Raw genomic sequence first — 19110 nt, 5'->3', positions numbered from 1 at the left:
CGTGTGTAATAGGCAAAAGTAAAGGTGAAAACTCAATAGTAATTACGGAAAAAAGGGGAAAGAGAAAGAAGACAATTATTCCGTGCAAGAAGACACTTGAGTGGACAAAATGACACCCAATTGACTATGAATACAATGTGTTCAATCAGCCTCACCCTTAATGGACCCCAAAGGAGAAGAAAAGCAAATGAAATTAAGCCAGAAGAACAATTCAAAAGAGGAGGCGTGACTTGTTAGTATTCTTCACTTGTATTCTTAGTGAATTATCTCTACTAATATTAATGATGAATTGACACGTGATAGAGGAAAATAAGGAGAAAATTATAACTAAAATTAGTAGGTGTCCATCATTAATTGCTCTGCAAAATCTCGAGGGGGCTGGATTCCAAAGAAAATCGATTGAAATTTCTGATTTAGCAAAAAAAAAAAAGCTAGTCAGTATGATTTAATTATTCGATGGTAAGACGTGAGATGAATGAAATAAAATAGAAAATCATCAATTAGCCTTGCATTAGAGCAAGAAAAAAAATGAAGAACAAAAATTCTATTGCAGATGCAATATGACAGAGACATGTGTCCTGTGCAAAACATGATTGAGCAATCGTGCCCGACAATAATTGTTTTTAGTTTCCTGCGCTTGTTTTGCAGTTTGGGAATCACGGGATTTGTTTCTGTTATTATACCACCAAACAAATGGCCATTAGAGCCTTATTTCAGCCAAAATGGGTCATTGTCTGACAGGCTAGTAGCTGTATGCCTGCTGCATTTTTTTTTCCACATATTTTTTGCATGAAATTCAGATTCCTAATTATTTCTGCTCCGACAAGACCTGGTCACCAAACAGACACTGAAATTTTTGCAGAAATGTAATCATTCAACAATTATTCATCAATCATCATACATACTAGAGTATACATGTAAGTGATTAATAATTCTGTCCTGACAATGTTTTTACAGTTAGGGTCGCGGCCACGATTGGACTTCGGACGACATGGTTACCTCCGGTATCCTCCCAACTCAGATAACCAAAAACTACAGAATTTTTCAGGACTGAAAAACCTTCTATTGTCAATTTGTAGCTTTTCTTTTCATACTTCTGTCTAAAAGATAATGTGTCGGGTGTTACACTGACTTTAAATCCATCCAATGGCACCAATTTTGCAACGTAAACCGACATCTCACTCCCAATATTGGTTACTGTTCTTGAGAATTCTTGCGTGGTTGAGCGATTGCCACTTGCTGCAAAATAAGCTATGAATGATGGATAGTTCAAGTCAAGTGATGGTTTTGAGCAATTGTGAGAAGACGACCTTGTGACAGTCTGAATTTGACTGGAATTGTAATTCAGAGCACATAGGAGATTAACGTAGTCTTCTATTCCAGCATCGTATATGAGTCCAGGGTCCAGAGCCTTGTTAGGATTAAGATGGCCAGTCCCCATAGCCAAAGGATTTGCGGCTTCATTATCGGATCCAATGTCTGTTATCGGGTGGTTCGTGTTATCCAATATATCAGCTGTGGTCATCATCGCTGATCGAATGGCTGCCGGACTCCAATCAGGGTGTACTCCCCGCAAAAGGGCTGCTACTCCAGCAGCATGAGGGCAAGCCATTGATGTCCCCGATATAATGTTAAAATTGTTGAAAAGTTGGCCTGAATCCACCAGAGTCACTGGAGAATTTGGAGGCCATGCAGCCAAGACTAACGCACCTGGAGCCATAATGTCGGGCTTCATGACAAAGGGACAGCTCTGCGATGGGCCCCTGGAGCTATAGCTAGCCACTCTTGGTGCTGGTTTAGTTCCGAGTTGTGTTCCATGGAATTCAAGCTTTGCTTTTGGGGCTGAGCTACTTTTAATGTAGTCCAAAACTTCTTCACCGTCTTCAAGATTTAGAAACACAGCTGGGAATTGACTTTCAAGGAAGAATTCCAAGTCAGTGTTGTTTGTAATGAATACACCACCTGCAACTTTACTGTTTTGAACATTAGAGACTTGGTTGTTCAACGTCTGATCCTTGTCTTGGCATACAACCACCTTACCTTGCAGTTCCTTCAGTTCTGTCTGGTTTTCGCATTTATTCATGAAGACAATTGGGACTTTGGCAGCAGTAGAATTGCCAGGGTAGAGAGACAAACCAGAGATTGATATCCCATTTCCAAGAAATACCGTCCCAGTGAATTCGCGGTCCATTGTACCAGCAGCAACTGTAAGAACCCAAGGCGTCCCATTGTGCAATGTCCCAAAGATAGGCCCCTCATTTCCTGCTGATGTTGACACGAATATGCCCTTTTCCAGGGCTGCAAATGTGCCTATTGCAACAGGATCTTGGTAAAATGGTACACCGTCTATTCCCAATGATATGGATAAGACATCAACTCCATCCATCAATGCCTGATCGATAGCTGCTACAACATCAGACGTGTACGTCCCTTCCTCCCAAAGGGCCTTGTACATGGCCACTCGAGCTCGTGGAGCCATACCTATGGCAGTTCCAGAGGCATAACCGAAAAAGGAAGCACCTTCAACGTAACTTCCAGCAGCAGTGGATGAAGTATGAGTTCCGTGTCCATCTGTGTCACGCGTAGAATTCATTGAGATTGTCAAATTGGGGAATTTGGCAAGTAAACCTTTGTTGAAGAAACGGGCTCCAATTAATTTCTTGTTGCATGACGAGGAGTTGAACTGGGTGCCACTTTCGCATTGCCCTTTCCATCGGGATGGAATTTCAGTCATTCCATCGTCACTGTAGCTTTTGCTCTCTGGCCACACACCCGAATCCACCAAACCAATGATGACATCTTTCCCATAATCTGAATTAGGCCACGCACCATACTTGGAATTGAGTCCAAGAAACTTGGAGGAGTGAGTGGTGTCCATTTTAACAGACTTGTCTTTAATTGCAGAAACAAAGCCAGGGGAATCTTTCATGGCTCTGAGCTCAGAAGGAGAGAGAATTGCACTAAAACCATGAAGAGCATTTGTATAAGTATATAGAAGCTTGGAGGAGGGTGGAAAATCTATGGTGGCTTCACTTGTAGCATCCGATATTGATTCAAGGGTAGTCAAGTACCAACTTTGATGACTTGAGAAAGCTTTGGGCATGGATGATGAGTCCATATGGATGATGTAAGTATCCATTTGTGCCCAAGTGGGCAGAAATTGGGGGATTGCAGCAAAGAGGAACCACAAACACAATAGGACATGTTGTATTGTTGCCATGGTTTGAACAATGAAATTGATTAGTTCTTGGAAGACAAATCCTACTTATATATAGGAAAGAATGGTATGGAACGCAGGGGTGCCCCTTACTACAAGTTGTCTATTGTTTTATTTGTCCATGTGATGTATGTACCATGTTTGAAAGCTTTGCTAGATATATAACTTGTAAATACATGGGGCCCGTGAATTTCTGTCAAACCATCAGTTGTATCTCAATTTTCCCATCTCATCTTTGTCATGCTTGCTTTAGCTGTACTAAAGTTACTTGTTGACCTTTTCCAATTGATGGAAGGGATCCATTGTTGAGATTCGACAGTGATTTTCATTTTGAAAAAGGAAACTAAGGATGTTATAGAAACTATGATTTTGAATGTTACAGATCACTCAACTACTAGTTTTAAATCCATCATTAACTTGTCTCTCAATCCCTAATATTTTTCATCGGTGATAGTTTAAAATCTGTCATTATTTGTCTCTTAATCCCTAATATCTTTCATCGGATACTTTTCAAAATTATAACATCTGTGGCGCTACCAGAATCCTTTTCATTCCTGGACACACATCCATTGTCCATTTTTGAGGACCATGAGTGTGAACTCTAATGAAGCCTTCACGAAAAATTAATAATGGAATCCATGATCCAAAGATAATTGATACATTATGCTCGTCAAGGAGCATCTAGCACCTTAATCATACATCTAAAGGGTCTAAGACCTCAAAAGATTAGGGCAGGAAGTGACTCAGTGGTCCTCAAAATACTTTGTTTACAGGTTTTGGTCCTTTCGGATAGGGACAACCAATTTCAAGATAATATAATATAACCATTTGTTTTGTCGTGCAACTGTGATGTATATTTACCCATCATCCGATTATTGTTGAATACAGCTCCAAGAAAGGGATTTATCAGCCAAAATGCAGCATAGCAAAAGTTTTATTTGACAAAATAGCTAGAAAAAAGTCCCATGTAAAAATTGTAATCTTAAGGGATAATAAATTTCTAGCACACTGTTTGACCAAAGTAGTAATGAAGGATTGTTGGTCTGTGTTTTTCGGATTTAGAAAATAAAAAAAATGTCTATGGCATGGTGTACATTTTTTCCCCTTCCAAACCATGGCCCTTTTTGTGAATAAGGTCTTTAAAGATTTTTAAGTATTGTATCGAGTTTGACATTGCTCTTGCCGCAATAATATTCTGCTGTGTTTATCTACTTCAGCTTTCAGATCATAATTAAATAAACGTACACCAATAAGATCGAAAGCGATTTAATCGTTTTATGCTAAATCAATTGATGGCTAAATTCAACACATACCTAGTATTATATATGCTAATCCATACGCAACAATACATTTATCTCATCAAATCTTCTTTATGAATTTTTAGCAGTACCTATTAATACATCTAAATCATAGCCAACCTATTATATAAATATTCACATTATAATTGTGATCATTCTTTACATTTATATGCGTTACTTAACTAACTTTATTTTCTAAAAAATTCAATACTTAAACTACATTTTAACGAGTACCGCATTCATTAGACAGACCTTATGGTTATGTGTCTACATTTGCTGTCCTGTTTCCTTCTGATCCTTTCTGATTTATTTGTGACGGGTTTGGAATATGAAAGCTAACTAGGTGAACTAAACTGGTCCACAAACCGTGGAGCGCGTTAGCTCACTTCGATATAGACATAAAACTTTAGTTTGATGGACCACACCATGTGCCAAATACAACGATAGAAATGCTCAATCTAGCCCTAGTGAGCCCGTTTGGACACCATAATTTGGAAATAAAATATTCAAATAGTGTTTCGCTTGTTATATAAAAATAATTTTTAACTATTCTTTTATTTTACATACATTATATTGCATTACAAAAAAATTTATAGTATTATTCAAAATAAAAATTTTCAGATAATCAAACACACCCAGCTCTCCAAAAAAAAAAAAAAAAAAAAAAACTATACTACTGCCTCACTTGGATGTTTGACCTCAAAGGCATGGATAAGTTACCACACCCCATGCTTGCTAGCGGGAAGTGGGAATCACAGATTTTATGGTGCAACTAAAGGACTCCAAACTCCACCAAGGTTTAGATTGTTACTTGCCAGTCACTATGTTGCTTGCTCATCTTGGCTATTATTTCCTCAAGGTTCGTCAAGTTATTTTGTAATAATTAGGAATGTACCAAATTGTAATCAGAATGTGAGAGATAGTGCCTTATTTTTTTAATTCCAAGAGACATATTTGTTTCAATGTCCAAATATTTGTCAGATTATAACAACCTATAAAGTCTTTATATTCATGGATGAATACGCCATCAGATTCCCTGGCTGATTAGATGTTTGTGGTATAGTTAGTTGGGATTGAGGCAGGTACACTTGAGATTTGGTGTAATTGGTACTAGGAGTGTTTAAACTGCAGGAAAAAAGAAAAATCGAATATCCAGTCGATCTAATTTAGATCGAATATTGGATATCGGCGGAACAAAATTTGAAAAAAAAAAAATTTATATCCAATTTTTAAAGTTTGGTAAAATAGTTTGGGAATGAATTTTAAAATTTGATTCTTGAATTCCCGATTACAAGTCGAATTACCAAATATAATGAGTGTGTTTAGATTATAAATTATTTGAGAAATTTTGTGAAAAAGTACTGTAGCACTTTTTTTTATATGATGTATGTGAGATAAAAAGGTGATTGAAAAATGTGTTGATGATACAAGCAAATCAATTTGCATAAATAAGGTGTAAATAAAGTCTAATATTTTAGTAATACATTTTATATACTACATACCTACTAATATACTATATTACATATTAATTTATTAGTGAATAGTATTATAATTTATGCTTGTATGACCTTAAACGCATATCAATTAATTTGTTAATAACCCCCATATTATTAATTACACGTTAAATATAGTTAAGTAATCTATATTCAATGATATTTAGATATAACTGGAATAGATTATTTGGGCGAAATCTAATTACCAATATCTAAATTATCAAATAAAAGTTTGGACATTAATTGGATGTTGGTCTTGTAGAAAAAAAATTATAAAAAAACCTTGTTTGGACAGCCATTTTCCAAAAAAAAATTGCTACGTTCTCCGTGAACACATTTCCCAATCACCTTTTTACTTCAAATATATCAAATCGTTACAGTAATTTTTCTACAAAAAATCTAGAAAAATACAATCCAAACACAACTTACTAAATGACCTATTACCAGCGATGGACACTTCTAACTTGTGGGTTATTGTACTTCTTTTAAAAATTGGTGTACACTTACAAACCTAGTTGTATATGTATATTGAGTTGATATGCTTGAACATGATTCACGTACAACAGGGCTAATAGGTACACAAATATTACTAGATCAATGGGATGTTTTGACACTACTTTTAAATTTTTTTGGCTACAGGTGGGATTTGAATCCCCACCTAGAGTCCACCACTGAACCAAATTCAGTGGTTCATAGCTGTACCCCTTTTTTTTTCGGAAACAACAACTATTGTATAACAGATCTTACTAGATCAAGGGAATATTTTGATACATTTGTATAACCTACTCTATCCTAATCCAAGGGGGAGGGGGAGCCTAAGGAGGCTGTGATAGGGGGCTAGTGGGTATACAAACCCAACTAAACTAAGGGAGTGTTATGATACAACTTTTAGATTTTTTTTTATTACAGGTGATGTTTGAACCCTCACCTACAACTCAAAGAGGGACTTAAGCCCCTCTCTGGTAGCCACTGAGCCATTGGCCCAGTGGCAGTGGTTTCTCAGCCGTACTTGCTCCGTCCCGTATTTAGTAGGGGTGGCAATCGGGGTCGGGTTCGGGTTGACGGGTCGGGTTGAGGCCCAAGCATAACAAAAAATCCTCTGACCCGAACCCGAAAATTTCGGGTTGGTGGGTCGACCCGAAATGACCCGAAACTTAATTTTAATTTATTAATTTATCACTGTAATTTTTAATAAAATCAATTTCTCACAAAATTAATTACATCATCAAGTAATAAAAATTTAAATAAATAATTTCAAACCAAATCTAAAATAAATTAAACACCGTAAAAGTATTTTATCCCAAACCAAATATAAAATAAATTAAAACAGCATAAAAGTAAAAAATAACATAACATATTATTTGTCCAAATATAATAATTTCAACTTCACACACGTTAAATAAATTCATTTAGGATTAAGTAATTAATGCCTTTGAAAAAAAAGAATGATTTAGTTTAGTTAGATAAAATAATTTTTATATTTATTAAATTATTTTTAACTCGTAAATGGGTCACATCGGGTCATATCAAGTCACCACGAGTTGACCCGAAATTGACATGTTTTCTTTTCGGGTTCATCGGGTTCAACCCGATTCTAACCCGAAAGCCCGAAACCTCAATCCAAACCCATTAATTTCGTGTTAGATTCGTATCTTGTTTTCGGGTCGTGTTAGGAATTGCCACCCTAAGTATTTAGTTTACTTCAAAAAAGGGGTAGGAAGTGCTGTTGGGAGCCGCCAATGTAGCCACCAGAGGCGGCTTTCTTAGGCGCGACTTTAGTGACGCGAAAATGTTTTAGAACAATGACTTGTAAGCATCAAAAGTGTGCAGTAGTGGTTCGTACGGAAGAAACGTTTGAAACCCAGTGGGCTCTGATTCATAACCCAAGCCCTTCAAAAAGTTACTGGATTTCTAGGTAACCCAAACCTAGCAGACTCATAATTTAATTAGACGCCATTAATCTTTCATTAACAAAAAATTAGCCTTTCATTTTGGGTTGGGTTGGGCAGCTTATGGACTTCGGTTTTACGTTACCAAGTAACAATGCTTTTGTTAGGAGAGGAGATTTTTGTTGATTTTTTTTTTCACTATGTAAGAGTTTTTTTTTTTTTTTAACTCCACTTTCTTTTTCCATATTGTACTTGTACATTTGGGTTCAACTGCATCTTGAAAACTGAACAGAAAAGAAATCTCAGCTCAAAGGTACAATTTTATAGCGCAAATTTCTCATCTAAAGACATTTTCTAAGTTTCTTGTGTTATAGTGGTAAAATTAGAGAGAAAGGAGAAGGTGAGTCTCGTCAGATATTTAGAATCTTCAGATATGTTTTATCTTTGAGTTGCGATTCCGACCCTTGAAATCCATCTATAGGTTGTTGATTGGAGATTGAAACAAGAAGGCAAGTAGTTCTTAGATATCTATTGTCATCATTTTTATCCTTGAGTTAAGGTGTCCTCCTTTCAAATCCCCATTTAGAAAATAAATCGGGAGTCCAAATTGTACTTGCTTATTAAAAAATTTTTTTTTTTATGGTAATGCACCTTTTTAGTTTAGACAGATCCTTCTCATTTAGTCCTTATAATATCTTTATGAATTTCTTTCAAATTAGAGTCGAATAGTATAGGTGTTGCTGAAGCAAAAAATAAAATAAAAGAAAAGAAGAAGAATTTGAGGTTCCTGTATTATAAAAAAGAAAGAAATGGTGTAGACTGTGTAGAGTAGCCCATTTATAGCCTATATGGAAAATTAACAAACAGCCAATACATTTGACAGGCATTTTTCAACCAATTAAAGTAAAGCTCAGTTCTTTTGGGTTTAAATAAAAGAACTAAAGAGCCTATTATACTTTTGTCCTTTAATTAATCCTGTATGAGGACCTTTGTGATATTCGCATCTCAGGACTATTTTCGGTTGGTTGCTGAACTGATGGCACAATGGCTATTGGCTACCCCAGTATTTCCTCCGCCACAGGATATTCCATCCTATTCTAAAACCAGAAATTTAATATACAGAGACATTAGTCAAATGACTTCTGTTTCAACACCCAAGCCTCTCTCTTTCCCAACCATCATCTTCCTTGTAAGGTTTGAAATGTCCTTATATATATATATATATATATATATATATATATATATATATCATCTGTAGCTTTCTCCGTTTAGAACCCAAAAATTCAAAAGTCTTGATTTTTCTTTTTTGTTTTGAACGCAATAGTTCCCATGCAAACTAAAGGTGTTGCCAAATTGAGTTTTCTTATTACTTATCCTTGTAGATTTTACTCCCAGGAAAAAATTGAATTTCTTAAGGTGCCTATCCGGAGAATACAGGGACAGAACTAGCGGCAGTGGGCAGGGGTCCCTCCGTCATTATGCTTTGAAAAATTAAGTTTTTCTCCTTTAAGAAATTAAAAATTTTAAAAAGTTTCTTTATAAATTTAACTTTTTTCCCCTGCAAAAATTAAAAATACTTTAAGTTACATAATTAATATTTAATTGAATTAGAGTTCGTCTTCTCAAAGGAAATTTTTTAATTCCATCTAGGGAAGAATATATATTAGAATGGACCTTATTGAGTGTAAGGTCACACTAGTTTCACTTTAACTAATCATGTAGACTTGATGTATCATGTAATGTTCCGATCCTTTAGTCTAATTATTTATTAATTTTTTTACAATTCTAACTATATTTGGTAAGTAATAAACGGCATTTTATAGAAAAAACATATTTATTTTTGAGTAAAATTTATATACATTATCAATGCATACAGTATCACGGTTAGATGGATAACACATGAGCAAATTTTGAATTTCAAATTCAAAATTTACACGCGTGTCATATATCTAATGACCAATTAAACACAATGGACGGTGTATATAAAATTAATCATTTATTTTTTATTAGACAGCCCAATTAAAAACAATGCACAATTCAATTTTGAGATCAGTAAGATATAGAATGATGGAGATCTCAAGCGTATGTCTCACTATTGCGTGATACATACTACAATATAGGATTATAATTTTTATTGGTGTACATTTCATGCCAATATCTGTATCTATGCAGATTGGAAGTACAAATTGTGAATTTGTTTTCTACATTCTCTTTCATTGGAAGAGAATTTTAATATCTGTAGTCATGGTTTGGAAATACAAATCGTCAACCTTGTTAGTGATATGAGGTGGAATGAGCACTTTTCTTTGTGATTTAAGAAAGGGGCACATAATAATTCTCCAACTTTATCAGCAATATGTATTTGATTTAATAACAATTATAAGTACCTCATTACCAAGACAAATAAAAGGTGACTTTTGAGTAACGTCCAAAAAATAAATAAACATGTCCCGGTCAAGATTTGACGAAGCTTGTTTGGCAACTTGGCATGAAATGGATAAACAGAAAAAGGACAGACAAAATGCACGAGCCTATTCCTGCCTAGCACAGCTCGTAGACTTGGGTGCAAAACGGATGTACTTGGCTAGCTGTACATGGTATGGATCGATGCATCTCCATTTTTTGTTCCAAGTGATGAAATTTGTTGCATCATGTTCCCAACTGACAAGGAAACCTAGTGGAAGATTACCGATCCAATCCTCTTTGATCTCATGCTTGTTTGGTCTTGGCAACACAAGAGTATGGGTGTGGGTCAGAATTACAAAAGTCAGAAGTTGATTCTTTGCAAATGAGATTGGTCACTATTAGACCTAGAAACGTGGGGAATTATCTCCTTGTTTTGTAGGGTATTGCTTTGGAATGTACTAGTAGCATCAACTATAGGACCCAAAAAAAAAAGGGATAGTATCAACTATCAAGTACGAAGGTTATGGTACACTGGCCTTTTCTCCTTGAAATCCAATAAAGCTGAAAACCAAAATGAAACCATCGTAGACGGAGTTGGAGTTTGCTTCGAGGAGAAAAAATTTTTATGGTGGACAAGTAGACACATAAACGAAATTAGCAGAACACTAGATTTCGTTAATAACTTTGGCAGGGCGAAACTCCAATAAGGAACCTTTAAAAATGCTCAAATTTAAAAAAGGAAAAAATATTGGGTAAATTACATCATCCCCCTAGATTCACAGTTTGTTGCTTGACCTCCTAAACGTTTCAAAATATCCACATTAACCCTCTGTTGTTTCATGTAAAGTGGAACTTGATGAAAAATAAACTCCCAAATGTCTTTAGTTGAAATACTAATATTGTCTTTATTTCAGCACTAAATCGGACAACGGTCTAACCATGTTGCACAAAAGTATAGGAGAATCATGTGGATAAATATAAAAATTACAAGGAGTAAAGTGAATATTCATGCTTATTACAGGATAGTTAAGTGGAAATTAAGATTTTGTCGCACATATTTTTGGAGTGTATTTGGTTCAACTGCTATAACTGTTGGTGCTTTTCCGTTCATTGCTTTACTTTATATAAAATCATAGGAGATTATGTAGAAATTTGGAAATTTTAGAGCATCATGTAATAATATGAAAAACCACAGGAGAGTTATGTATAATTTATCCTAAGATATATGCACCTTGGGGTGCTTTTTTTTATTGTCTCTGGCCACGAATTTCTGTTTATGCTGAATTACGAACTAAAAAGCTTGTTTCATGATACGTGTTTGTGACCTTCTTAAATTGTGAAATTAGGAAAATGTGGTAGGAGTATTAGTTTTCTTAAGGATAAATTACTAGCAACCTCTTGTCATTTTGCACAATATCGTATGATCCCTTAACGTATCAAATTATTTACATAATGCCCCACAACTATAGCAGTTCACATTTCATTTTTTTTTATAATCCGGCATACGTATAGTATCAAAGTTTCCAAATTTCCATATTCACCATTAAAAAAAAATGAAAGTAATACATATGGGAAAAGTTCTTGATCCTTTCCAATGGTATGAGTTTTTTTTAATCTTTTTTTTTTAAAGTCAACTTGGGTATGGCACTTATTTCATTTAAAGGAATAATGTTTAAGGTTGAAAGTTGGTAACAGACTGTACTTGTTAATCCACCAGATAACAATCAAATAATAGCTCTACCAGCTGTCAAAAATGTCTACTTGTATACGCCACTATATTCCTGGTCCTATTGATTTATCTTCAACAAACAATATTTTGCAGAAATTGGAACTACATTCATATCAAGAGAGAAAATTATAGGGTAGTGGCCAACTAAACTAGCCGATATCTTTGACAAAATTCTGTAACCAAATTTGAAATGGAACACTGAAAAAGAGTTTAATTCCTGATCCAGTTTACTTCCACTGACTTCACAGCATCTTGCAACTCAGGATTCGTACACGATCAAGGGAATTCAAACTCATAAACATATAAATAAATCAAAATGAAGTATGCAAAATTAATTGCACGAAAAGTAACTGGTATTTCAGGAATTCACGTTTAATAATCTGAACAAGATTTTTAAAAAAAATAAAAAAATCTGAACAAGATTAGGTTAGTTGCAACACTCTAGACTACTGAAATTGCCAACCTTGATAAATTTTCCTTTTTTGTCTTTTGGTCAAAAGGTGCACGTAAAGGTTTTGAAGTGATCCTATGTCTTAAAAAACCCTTTGCACAATAACTAAATTAAAGAAGGTTTATTATTCCGGTCAAATTCTACTGAAAATTTTGTGCATGGTGACTTCATCTTATACAAATCTGTGGACATGCACGAAATCTAGTTTCGTGCTAGTTTAATTTGAATGAGTGACGCAAGAGCTACAGGTTTGGAGAAAGACTTATCCTTGCAGCTGATCAGCTAATATAATTCACTATTGGAGAGTCATTTATTTGGCCATCTTGATAATCCAAATAATTTCTCTATTTAGTTTTCTATATTTCAGAGCTTTTGGTCAAAATTTTAGATTACGAATAACTTAATTAAGGTTATCTACGTTAATCAACTGGTAGTAAACTGGTATTAATTAATGTTTAGTACTCTTTCAACAAGGCATTCAGTATCCAGACATTAAAAACGAATGACCGGTACACTGTCTCATTAGGAAATAAATTGTAGTAATTAACAACGTGTATAACATGCAAAAGTAAAGGTGAAAATTCAAAATTCAATTTTAATTAGAAAAAAATAAGACCAGAGCAAGAAGACAATTATTCCGTGCAAGAAGACATTTGAGTGGACAAAAAGACACCTAATTCTCTACAGCTGGAGCTCAATCGGCCTCACTCTTGATGGACCCCAAAAGAGAAGAAAAAAAATGAAAACAAGGAAGAAAGAACAAAAATGAAAAAAAAAATGCATTCTCCTCTTGTGTTAATAGGATAATTAAGCATCTCTACTAATATTCACTATGAATTGACAAGAGATAATTGAAATAGTTAAGGTACTAAACAAGAATGAAAGGAAGGAACTAAAAGATCACAATTAGCCATACCTTAGTGCAAGAAACTATAAATGTGCTACATCTAATTTGACAAAGACTTCTCTGCTGTCTTAAAACGTGATTAAGCAATCAACAACAATTGTTTTTATTTTGCTGGCCTTGTTTTGTTGTTTGTGAATCACCAGATTTATTCCCCCAAATAAAGGGCCATTAGAGCTTTATTTCAGCCAAAATCCGCCATTGTCTGAGAGGCAAGTAGCTGTATACATGCTAAAAGGTATTGTTAATATGGTTAGACTAGCATATAATATATCACTTCTATATAAGAAGTAGTCGATCTCATTTGCTATAGTGTGTAAGACACCTAAACTACTATATAGGTACTTGATAATATGATCGAGTTCATTAGATTAATCTACATAGTACGATATCCTTTAAGTGCCAAAAGATTAATTTTTAAATGATGTTTGTATAAGTGGTTCTTAGACTAAGGTTAACATAGTATCTTAAGTATGAATAATTATACTTTGTTACGAAAGCATATGAGTATATACTTGAAGTATGAAAACATAATGAATAATCTTAAGTATAGCAAACAACAAAGTTTGACCACTTGGGTATATGAGTATATACTTGAAAATATGATAACATAATGAATAATCCATAAGAATTTACCACTTCTTATGGAAGAGGAATTATTTTATGTTTAATCACTTGTAAAAGTATAATTCAGAATTATTCGCACTAAATGGAAGTCTTAGAAAGTGTTTCTAAGTACTTCTTCATTGGATTTATATTTTAGTACAAGAAATAAATATTAATCATATAATGGAATAGACACAACGTATTCCAAAATTAATGTGAGATAAGTGTGGTAAAAAGATATCATGGACAACATTCACTAAAAGGTGAAACCATCCACTTGATTTTTCACATTACTTGGCTGGTCATGATGCATTGCTAGATGCCAATCTTGATCTATAAGCTTGAGTTGATTGATTAGTGGATCAACGATAAATTAGGAGGAGCTTTAATTTATCTATTTCTTATTTATTAAGAATTATAACTCATATGTATTATCAATGTATGAAAATCTAATAGGTCACACACATTAACAACTTATTTAGTTGGACTAAAAGAATTTCAAGTAGGAATTTGAAAGATAAACTTTTATAACTAATAATTTAATTTATGAGACATTAATTTGAGGGACTTACGGTACAAATAAATTTATAGAATAAGAAAACTAAATTCTATTGGAAACTAATTTTAGGTTTCTATAAGGATATAGACCATTTATTTGTCTATAAATACTTAATAAACTTTATCTAGTAAGACTAATCGACACATGAATTATTTTGTGAGATTTTTGAAAAAAATCTTGAGAGAAAATATCCAAAAATTCATCCAAGACATAAGAAAAAAATTGCATATCTTATTTCTTTTACTGGGGCATGTTTTCAGTGTAAATTTAGGATTTTTCTCAACCAACTTGTGTGTGATGTCTTGGCAATGGGTAGCAGTAATTTAATTTAAACTAATTCAACCTAGGAAGCTCTAATTAAAGAGGTTCACAGTTACATGGATCACAGTTAGAGCTCGAACACGTGTGCAGGTACATGGATCTCTGTCTTTCTGTGCATCAAATCCCCACCGATTTAAGGAAATCTACATAGGTTGAGATGACTGTCTTAAACTAACTCTATATCACACAGATTTAATCAAAGGTTGATCTATTAAAGGAATCAAAATTTTTAAATTTGATGTGCATGCTCGAGTGATTCCTTACATTCACCTTATGACAAGTAAACTAAAGCATCAATTTTTTACATGACAATCAGATTCTTACACATTCAGCTCCCTCCAAACTCGTTCACCACACTAACACATAAGTTTTTTGCAAAAGCATAATTATCCAACAGTTAATCATCAATCCTCATAAATATTAAGGAATACATATTGGCAACTACTAATTCTGTCCTGGAAATATCCCTACTGTTAGGGGCGTTGCAACAATTGGACTTCGAACTACATGTTTACCTCCAGTGTCGTCCAAACTTAGATGACCAAAAAACACCAAATTGTTCAGAAATGCAGGACCTTCTATTGGTAATTTGTAGCTTTTCTTTTCGTGCTTCTGTCTGAAAAGTAATGTACGCTAACTCTAAATCCATCCAGGGGCAACAATTTTGTGAAATAAACTGACACTTCATTCCCAACATTAGTTAATGGTATTGTGAATTCTTGTTGATCGATTGCCACCTGATCCAACATGTGCTATGAATGATGGACAGTTCAAGTACAGTGATTTTTGAGAAACATTGAGGAGATGACCTTGTCACAGTTTGAATTTAATTGTACTGTAATTCAGACCACATAAGAGATTAATGCAATCTTCTATTCCAGCATCATGTAAGATTCCAGGTTCCAATGCCTTGTCCTAGGAACTTTTGTTTATTACTTTTAGTTAGTTTTTGTTTGAGCAAAACACCAATTTATTTCCAAAACTATTTTGCTAAAGTCAAAATAGTCCCCAAACTGTATTATGAGCTAGTTTAGTGCCTTGACTATTTTTACAAAGTCAAAACAGTCCTTAAGCTTTATTATGAATAAATTTAGTCCCTCAACTATTTTGTTTAATCCGAAATAGGCCCTTACATATGTGTATGTACCCAGTTTGGTCCTTATGTGGCTCATTCGCCCAATTTATTAACTTTTTGCACTCACAATTAGGTGCAAAATATGAAATTTAGTCATTGCCCTTATTAAAACAATAGAAAAATAGATATCTATGAGAAAATTGGCTACAAAATTGAATAACATAGAGAGCCAAAAAAAAGGAGAGAGCTTCTTATGGAGGAAAAAAATGGAGGTTGATGCCTAAAAAAATTTCACATGGATCCAATTCAATCCTATTAAATGGAAAAATAAGGGAAAAATAACATGGCAGAAGTACGTAATAAGCAGGAAAATATGTGCTAATAATATGTTACCCTTTTAAGAAATAAAGTAGAAAAAATTCAATTTTTTTGCTTTCCATAAAATTCAATTTCTTTGCTGAATTCTTGACAAAAATTTGTCTAATCTATTGTTTTAGAAAGAAATATGGCTAGATTTTTGCTTTTGCCCTTAGTTGTCGGTGCAAAAAGTTAATAAATGTGGTGGATTAGAAAATAAGGACTAAATTGCCCTTGTAAATATAGGTGAGGGACTATTTCAGCTTAAATAAAATAGTTGAGGGACTAAATTAGCTCCTAATAAAGTTCAACGACTATTTTAGCTTTACAAAAATAGTTGAGGGACTAAATTGATACAACTAAATTGGTGTTTTGTTCTTTTTTATTTGTGTGGCATTTCAGTAATATCTATTTAATTGCAGAAGTGGCCACGTATTTCCTATTTGCATGGGTTTGGAAAATAGCTTAAATTATCTTCTTTTATTATTTGAGTGTTGGCCAAATAATATTTTCTATAAATAAGTAGAAATTAGAACACTATAAAAGCTCACACTTGAATAAACCCAATTTTTAAAGACCAAATGGCCTAAGGGACAATGTTGGTTGGGCCTGAGTGCTGACTAATGCCCAAAACTACATCTTTGCTCTTTTACTTTAATCCAAACTTTTCCAACCCATTTCCAACATTCTCTTAAGCAAAATTTCTAAATAGAATTAACAACAACCAACCCAAACTTATATCTCAACGTCAAACCAATCAAAGGCACATAAATCAACAAAATAAAAACTCAAATTACTAACTATCACAACTCAAAAAGAAATAACCGATAACTTCATCATGCCCAATTTAACTTTTAACCTATCTAGTGCATAAAACGTAAAATAACAAGAAGTTTACTCTGATGTAGTCATCAAAACAAGGTCTCCAAGTTTTCCATCAGCCATTTGATCCGATTTTGCTCAACTCACACCTGAAAAGAAACCAAAGAAGAAGCAAAACGATTCTTGGAAAAAATGGAGAAGAAGATGAAGAAGAAATTGGAGAAAGGAAAGAATTGGTGAGGTAAATAGTTAATTCTATTACAAATCTCACTACAGATATGTTTCCTATTTTATTTTATTTGCTTATTAGCCCTTCAATTGTCTAAGGTTTTTAATTTTTACCATAAAATTGTATTTTTTTTAATCAAATGTCCCTCACCCAAAGGACTAGGACATCACATAATTTTCCAGCAAAAGCTTGATCACCAATTCCAATTGCAATAGTAATGCCCAAGTGATGTCATTGTGTAAGGTATCAAATTTAGGACTATTATCCTTTACTAAAATGAAGACAATTGATAGTGTATAATTTGTTGTATATTTATATGCATAAATTGCTAGTTAACTCTCTTATTTGAGCTTATTTTGAATAAAAACTACATAATTTTGCTCTTATATTATTCTAATAGATCAAGAGTTCAATTGGACAAAAATAGACCAAAAACGTGGCGCGAAAAAGCAATGGAAGAAGAAAACATGAAGAGTAACTTGGCAGGATTGACAAGTTTCAACTTTTTGGCAATAACTTGAGCTACCAAGATCGGATTGAGATAATTTTTTATTCATTTTGAAGTTAAGAGAATGTTTTACAATTATTATTAGACATTAAAGTCTAGTTCTCAGATTTTTATAGTCAAAAGTTCAAATTACTAAAGTATAGTTTTGTGGCAATGCTCTACTGACCAGTTCTTTGTATTTTGAGCATATCTTAGCGTCCAAACCTCCAAATGACATAATTCTTGTGGCATTGGAAAGTTAATTCAAAGAGTTACAACTTTCTTGTTTTAAGCAAGAGCTAATTCGATATCATTAATAGAAATTTGTGGCATTGAAATTGATTTGTGTGTGAATCCTAAGCGATCTATCCGTGAATCAGTTATAACTTGCACTGGTGTTGATTTTGGTCTTCTCACTGGTGTCTTTCTGAACCCAACTCCGGTGCTGGAGTTTAGGCTGGAGTTGGCGCCAGTATTCATCAGAAAATGTGCGAAAACATCATTTTTCAACTCCAATAAGCAGAATCCTACCCCGTTTTAGATGCTACTTTAAAAAAACTATAAATAGGGGCTGTCTTGGACATTTTTAGGGGTGGAAAACATTAGTCTAACTTAGTTTTAACATCTTTTCATAGTTTATTCTCGAGAGTTCAAGATCAAATGGAGCGAATCAAGGAGTGCACAAGGAGAAAACTGGAACAAGCAACTGAGAAATTTTCTTACTCTTTTACTTATCCTTGTAGCAACTCTTTGAATTTGTGGTTTCAATTTCATAATTATTTTGAACTAAATTGCTTCTAGTGTTAGGGTTTTTATAAAGGAATTTGATTAATTTTTTCTGTGAGGATCCGAAAATTCGTTTTCTATGTTTTTGTTAGTTTAACTTACTTGCCTTAAACTCTTGGTTGATTTACTGGATGAGTCATGATTTTTCTTCTATTGATTTATTTATCTTAGTGCATGTTTAATTTGGTGTATGTTCAGTTTCATAATGCATTATACTAGTGTGACCAACTAGTAAGGTGTATGCAATCAATGCGGAGGATAAGAGGGAGTTTTATGCAAAAAGGATTATGTAATACGAGGTGTTAAGAGTTAATTGGAGGAGCACTAAATATATTGGTGGTTAGAGACAAATCAAGAGACAAAGAGATAGACATTTGCCCTTGTTGCGCCACTTGTCAACCATCAAGCCAACTTTGACCAAGACTAACCTTTCTTCTATCCAACCCAAGCTTCCATTTCATTCACATATCTTCCTCTTTTG

General features: G+C 33.9%; 1 protein-coding gene across 1 annotated transcript; it reads right to left on the bottom strand.

Moving 5' to 3' along the window:
- Window positions 1-843: 843 nt before the first annotated feature.
- LOC113778047 (subtilisin-like protease SBT1.9) lies at window positions 844-3326 on the bottom strand. Its single transcript, XM_027323299.1, has one exon. It carries the CDS (start codon window positions 3218-3220, stop codon window positions 926-928), a length of 2295 nt encoding a protein of 764 aa, XP_027179100.1. The 5' UTR covers window positions 3221-3326; the 3' UTR covers window positions 844-925.
- Between the last annotated feature and the right edge of the window lie 15784 nt (window positions 3327-19110).

The sequence above is a fragment of the Coffea eugenioides genome, chromosome 7 (genome assembly GCF_003713205.1).
Source record: "Coffea eugenioides isolate CCC68of chromosome 7, Ceug_1.0, whole genome shotgun sequence".
In the NCBI taxonomy this organism is placed as follows: Eukaryota; Viridiplantae; Streptophyta; class Magnoliopsida; order Gentianales; family Rubiaceae; genus Coffea; species Coffea eugenioides.
The sequence above is the reverse complement of the archived record's forward strand: the minus strand, read 5'-3'. Positions and strand labels throughout refer to the sequence as shown.

Coding starts and splice junctions, on each gene's coding strand:
- LOC113778047 (XM_027323299.1), bottom strand. CDS start 3,220: ATGGCAACAATACAACATGTCCTATTGTGTTTGTGGTTCCTCTTTGCT.